Below are 6662 nucleotides of genomic sequence, written 5' to 3'. Positions count from 1 at the left end.
TTTATCTGGAATCATTATCAGCTTCTAACAGGCCACATAGAAGAATCAGTCACATGTACCACCCCAATGCCCTGCTGCTTGGGAGGAGGGAAAGAAGAAGAGAAAATCTTCTTGTTTACAGGGTAAAAGCTACAGGAAAGTACCTCTCCCAAAGTTAGGAATGTCATTATAAGTAAGGGACAACCTGCCTCCCCCTCCCCAATTGCAAGGAACAACTAGAAATGTTTCAGGATTTGTAGCTAAGGCTGCAGAATTAACCCAATTTGATACTGTTTTAACTGCCATGGCTCAATACTCTGAAATTCTGTGGTTTGTCGTTTTTGTGAAATATTTAGCCTTCTGTGTCAGAGAGCTCTGGGGTCACAACAGATTACAAATGCAGGTACTCCATAGCATTGAGCCATGACAGTTGAAGCAGTGTCAAACTGTATTAATTCTGCAGTGTGACAGCAGCCTAAGAAGAGAGAGGGAAGCAGGAAGGAAAGGTGGAAGGAGTGTTCAGTTCCAATTAGGATCATGGTGGGAAGAAAGGGTTAAAGTTTCCCTATTCCCATGCTATGACTGCAGTTTGCAGCTCTTCCACACTGCAGAATTAAGTTTTGCACAACTATCATGACTCCATCCTGTGGAATCCTGGGATCTGTAGTATGGTAAGGCATTTAGCCTGGTCTGTCAGAGAAGTTTGGTGCCTCACTAAACTACAAAGCTCAGGAGTCTGCAGGATAAGAGTCATGTCAATTAAAGTGGTGTTAAATTGCTTTATTTCTGCAGTGTGAATACATTCGTGGTTTCTCCTCCTTCTTTTGATTTTTTTTTACTCCATTACTCCATTGTGTATATAAATGACATGGCAAACTTCTTGTTTGGACTGGCCTTGAGATGGCGTTCTCAAGGCCAGTCCAAACTGTGTTTGCCATTAACTGTAGATCTCATGTTTAAGGACCCCTCTATAGTGTCTGTCAATGTGAGAGCAATGATCTAACACATGGGTGGGAAGAGTGCATCCTTCAGGCCAATATATAGCCCCCAGATCCCACCAGTCTTCCCAACCCTCCATATATGTGGTGTATTTTTGCCCAAAAGTCACACAGCAACCCTAGCAGATGAAAACATATAAAAATGCTCACACAGGTGTTGCATGTGTGAATTCATTTAACTGCATGCAAATTTTAAACCACTCAGTAGCTTAATCCTGAACTGAACATTACAAAAGAAATCCATTGAAACCCACTGGGAGAAACTGACCTTTTAAAAAAGAGCTGGTCCTTGTCCTTAGGCTTTTGTGATGGGTAAAGGATTGTGTTTCCTGAATGATGGCTAGTAGTGACTGGAGGAATTTCTCTTTGGTTTGGGACTGTTTGCAGGAAGGGGTAGGAATCATGTAGACTTCTAGATGTTGCTGGAGTACAGTTCCCAGCAGCCCCAACCAGCATAAGCAATGATGAAGAATGCTGGGAGCTGCACTCCAACAACATCTGGAGGACTGCACAATTCTGTTGTGTAGGGGCTCTGAATTGCATTGCCACTCTCCCTAGCTTGTCTGTTTCAAGCCTACATTTCATGCTAGCAAAGTGACCAATGCACATTGGGCCTGAAGCAAATTGGGACTGATGCACTATGGGCAAGGACATTCCAATGTGCATCTTGCACTCTTGCTGGCATCCTATGACACATCTTTGCAATTCAGTAAAGAGGTTTTTGTCTCTGCTACAGAGCTAGGTATATGAAAAGTTACATAATGTAACAATTCATACAGGATTCCAGTGCTACTTTTTAAAAGCAACAAACTACTTTGAGAGTCTTAGAACAATGACTGCAACAAATTACTTTCTGAATGCCATTTTTCAAGCTCTTACTATTATAATGCACAGCTGGAATAGAGTGTTCAATGAATGTTAGGGTGCACTCTCAATTCATACTCAAGTGACAGAACAGCCCAAGTGTTCTAGCCAGTCCCTACTTGAGCAGAGAGTCCTATCCCCAAAACGTGAATCCTTGGCAATGCACAACATTGCTGTGGCAAACAAGCTGATGTGTGAAGGTTAAACCCTGAACATTTTTTTCAAATTACTCTTGTTTTGCCAGGAAGTCTCACTTCTGTCCTTCTTGCAGTTCATAGACAGGTAGTATGTGGGCAGGTTAGTGTCTGTGAACAACACACACCCTGTAATACATTGGGGATTTGTTACCAACACCAGTGATCACTCTGTCAAACATGGATAGAACAGACCAAGAACCTGTATCTTGTTAGCCTAGCATTAATGTTGGTGTAGTTATGCTGGATCCCACTGTTGCACAACCTGTTATGCAACAGATACCTTAGCCTTGTCCTTCCCATTGCACAACCGTTCCCCACACACCATTTCAAATGTGAACAAGAGGAGGCTGTGTGTGTATGTTTGTGAAATGATTAGCTGAACAAGTGACAGCACTCACAAATCCTTTGAGAAAAGTAGTATTTAACTATTTTTACATTAGCATAATGGCCAATGATATCTGGATAGCTATATGTAACCAACTAAATCACTCTTCATATTAGCTGCAGTTCTCTGTCCCCTTCAGTTGTTTATTTCTTGTGTGAACTGCTGTCATTTAAAAGTAACAACAATCTAGGTCAAAACTTTTCAGTTTGTCTGGGAATTATAAGCTTCTCAGTCTGTTATTTTGCCCTGCCTTGAACTGTTTTATTGTTTTTAGTACATAGCTCTTGCTCACCACCCTGATATCCTTTAATAAAAGCTAGTAGTATACAAATATGCAAAATTGAACGAATGAGCGTAATAGTCACAGCCACAATATATGGACAGTTTTTGGTCACAACTATTCATCAAGAACTTCATAGGTGGATATGTATGGATTCCTCCTGATCTGTGCCAAGCAGCAAGGAGACAGCAAGGATATTGTTTATGCTCTACTGAACAAGGATGCATTGTTCACAATAAACAAATATCTAAAAATAAGGACATCCTTACCTAACATAAAGTACAACATGCAAAAACCAGCAGCAGAACAACACAACACACAACAATCAAGAGTATTTCAAATACACAGAGACTAAAAATAGAAAATAAACTTATTCACAGAAGGCCTTCCTAGATAGAGGTCTTACACCAATGACTAGAAATATGTTTGGAGACAAATGAATAGGAGGACTTCCCTTGGAAGGGATTTTTGGAACTTAGGTATAGCCAAAGATCATTAAGCAGTAACAATTCTATTAAGTGTGGAATTGTTCATTGCTGTTCTCCTGGTACTTGCTATTGATTTCCAAAATGTGATGACATGTTATAGTAAGATTTCTTCCTCAATGTCTTAATTTATTTATATCTAAGAATATATCCTGCCCTTCAAATAAGTTTCCACAGATACTTTACAGTTGCTGCTGTTGTTGTGTGACTTCAAATTGTTCCCGACATATGACAAGCCTAAGGCAAATTTCTTGGCAAGTTTTCTTCAGAGGTGGGATTCCCTTGATCTCCCTCTGAGGGTGAGAGAATATGTCTTGCCTAAGGTCATCCAGTGGGTTTCCATGGCTGAGTGGGGATTTGAACCCAGATTTCTAGAGTTGTTGTCCAACATTCAAACCACTATATCACACCGGCAGTACAAAATCCAAAAGTACAACAAAAAGAATTGAAACTTTTTTTAAAAAAATGTACAGGCTAAAGGGAAGAGAATCTGAAATTTGAGGAAGCAGGAACCTCATGGAGATAAAACAGGTTTGCTTTGATTAGGGAGCCACAGCAAAGAGGACCTTGTTATTTTAATTACTAGAAAGTATGTGGCAGGTGAGGTTTCATGAGAAACAAATTCTACAGTTAGGGTGTTACTAATAAGAAGGCCCTTTTCCTGATAGCAACTCACTGGACCTCAGGCACATCCTCTTCATTCTGTATACTATAAAAAATGAGCCTACTATATAAGGTTAATAATTGGCTTTTGGGTTAGGTTGTGTATGTGAGAACTAGATTAATCTCACTAGTAAACCAAATAAATAAAAGACTCTGGGAGTGAAGCTGAGACCTTTGAATTTTACCTCCAGTTCAGGAAATTGAATGATGTCAAGTGGACTGTGGAAAATAGCTAGAAATTATGTCTGGAATCTTAGCTATCTGCTGACTTATTGCTACTTCCTTGATCCAGTTCAAACCGTGAGATTTCCAAGTGATGATCAAACCCACCACCCAGAAGGAAGCCAACATTTGCATTGTTGACAGTCTGTGACAACAAAGACTCAAGCACTTAGAGTTATTTTCAGTTCTGTTCCTGCTGGTCACTTAGCATTTCCAGGCCTGTTCACAAATCCAGCCATCGGCGTTGCCTCCACACTCAATGTCATCCCACCAGCCAGTACCGGTCATCACGACACAGTCCTGCCCCCGGCCAGCATTGTTGGGTTCCCGTGGATTCCAATGGCTGCAGAGAGAAATTTAACAAATAAATACATGGTAGAATCAATAAAGGCTGGTAGGGTAGGTTTTACTCAAGCAGTGGACTAGGAGTAGAAAAATGTGACCTCCAGGCTTCAGGTAGCCTTTCAAGGCCATTTTGGAGGGCCCAAAAGCTGCACAATGTACCCCAAACATCTTTGGTGAAAAACGCTAAAAAACATTCGTCACAGCTCTGAAGGCAATTTGACAATTTTTTTTGCATCTCTCACAGTTGTTTTTGCTTCTTCAAATTAGGAACTAATTTTATAGAATATAGGTACATTGTTAGGTTTAATTTTTTTTAAAGTTTAAATAAATTCTCCCTGAAGGGACCAACCCTAGTGGGGGAAGATGCCATCTAATGTCCCACAGATGACCAATGTGAAGCCCAACTCCTGCCAGCCTCACATCTCTAAGGTAGAACATAGTGTATATTCCTCTGTGCTGAACGGTAAATGACAAAGTCCTGTGAGTTCAATGATATCAAAAACGTATCACATTGTATTTCATAATTCTTACTGGTCCCAGTTGCTTTTCTTAATTGGTTTTAAATTGGCAAAATTTTGGTGTACGATCCATGACTCTATTCAACAAATTTTGGATATCAAATTTCCTATGAATCCTAAGTTATATTTATTGAATATGACCTCTGTTTTAGGCTCGAAAGATGAAATACAAAATTGGAGAATGTTATTATATATGGTCACCGCTGCGAGAATAGAAATAGCTAGACTTTGGAAATCAAATAAAATTCCATCATGGGAATCTTGGATGTTAAAAATAAATGAATACAGGGAATTAGATAGAATAACATGTATTTTGCAAAATCGTAATAATGTAAAAGGAAAGGTGGTGTGGAAAAAAGTTTTGATAAGATGGGAAAAGGAATGGGAAATTAAAATCTCCTTAATCGAAATTTAAAAGAGGTACTGTATATTGGTGCAAAAATGGAGGGAAAATATGATTTGATAGAGTGACTAAAGGATGGTATTAATAAGATTGTGATGTTTTTTCTTTTATCCTCCTCCTTTTCTGCTTTGTAAAAATTTATAGACTATCAGATCTTATTTTAATTACTCACTGTGTGATGGAACCCTTTTTGAGAGGGCCCTTAAATTGTAAATTGATGTCATCAATTATTAAAATACTAAAAAAAAATTTAGTTAGTTGCCGATAGCGATTGTTAGTAGCTATATGGAAGAGCTGTATAGTAATCTTCTTCAAAAAGAAGAATTAGTGGTTGCATGAATTAGTTTTTTCTTTATATAGTTATAAGATTACTGTTTGAATTAGACATCATTCTATGATACAGGTTTCAAGACGAATAAAAGTTGTTACAGTGACTCAACCCCGGAAGGCAAACAAGCAAGACGGAATCGGGTGAAGACAGGAAAAAAAGTTTTGTTGTTTTTGCATGTATGGATGATGTTTCCTGTCTAGATTATGTATTTTAATTTTTTATGAAAACTTAATAAAGATGAATTACAAAAAAAATCGGCAAAATTATGGAAGATAAATTATGCTGAAACCTAGGGTTGCCATAACTGTCAACCTCCAAACTGGGACAAATGTAAAAAATATGTAGGATAAAAGTAGGACAATTTTTTTAAAATAGAAGACATGTGAACAACTTAAAAAATTAATAATTTAAAAAAGCATTAATACACTTGGGAAAAATACATTTAGGAAAAAATACATATAAGAAAAATACACTAGGGAAAAATACATATAGGAAAAATACACTAGGGAAAAATAAATATAGGAACAATACATCTAAGAAAAATACACTAGGAAAAATACATTTAGGAAAAAATACATATCAGAAAAATACACTAGGGAAAAATACATATAGGAAAAAAAACACTTGGGAAAAATACATATTGGAAATGGTCACCCACCTCCACCTCCACCTCCTCCGCATCCTGAGTGACCAGGAAATGGCCCTTTCCCCTCCCCGTGGCCCAGAGCCAGAGGCCTAAGCTCAGTGCTCCTCCTCCTCCTCCTCCTCCTCCTCCTCCTCTGAAGCTTCGCCCCCTTCCTGAGGCTGGCCAATGGCAGACCGGGGCTGGAAACAGCCAAATCCCAGCTGTTTTGCTATTAGCCAGCCAGCCTCAAGGGGAGGAGTTGCTCTTTTTTAGCCCTGTGTGCATGAGTGCTGCTGGCCAGGCCCAGGCAACTGCCACGAGCGGTGCAGCCGCACCGAAGCGATGCACACAGAAGTGCAGGAGGAGG

At 39.1% G+C, this 6662-nt stretch overlaps 1 protein-coding gene across 1 annotated transcript in view; it reads right to left on the bottom strand.

Moving 5' to 3' along the window:
* Positions 1-3091: 3091 nt before the first annotated feature.
* The window catches only part of LOC149322021 (low affinity immunoglobulin epsilon Fc receptor-like), a 32210-nt gene continuing 28639 nt past the window's right edge, over positions 3092-6662 (bottom strand). The window contains exon 9 of the mRNA XM_089506895.1: positions 3092-4416. Coding sequence (XP_089363021.1) covers positions 4278-4416 — 139 coding nt within the window. The 3' untranslated portion in view covers positions 3092-4277. The remainder of the gene's footprint in view (positions 4417-6662) is intronic.

Source organism: Sceloporus occidentalis, unplaced genomic scaffold (genome assembly GCF_023333645.1).
Source record: "Sceloporus occidentalis isolate IW3139 unplaced genomic scaffold, rSceOcc1.0.p SCAF_1, whole genome shotgun sequence".
Lineage (NCBI taxonomy): Eukaryota > Metazoa > Chordata > Lepidosauria > Squamata > Phrynosomatidae > Sceloporus > Sceloporus occidentalis.
This window is presented reverse-complemented; position numbering and strand designations above follow the sequence as displayed.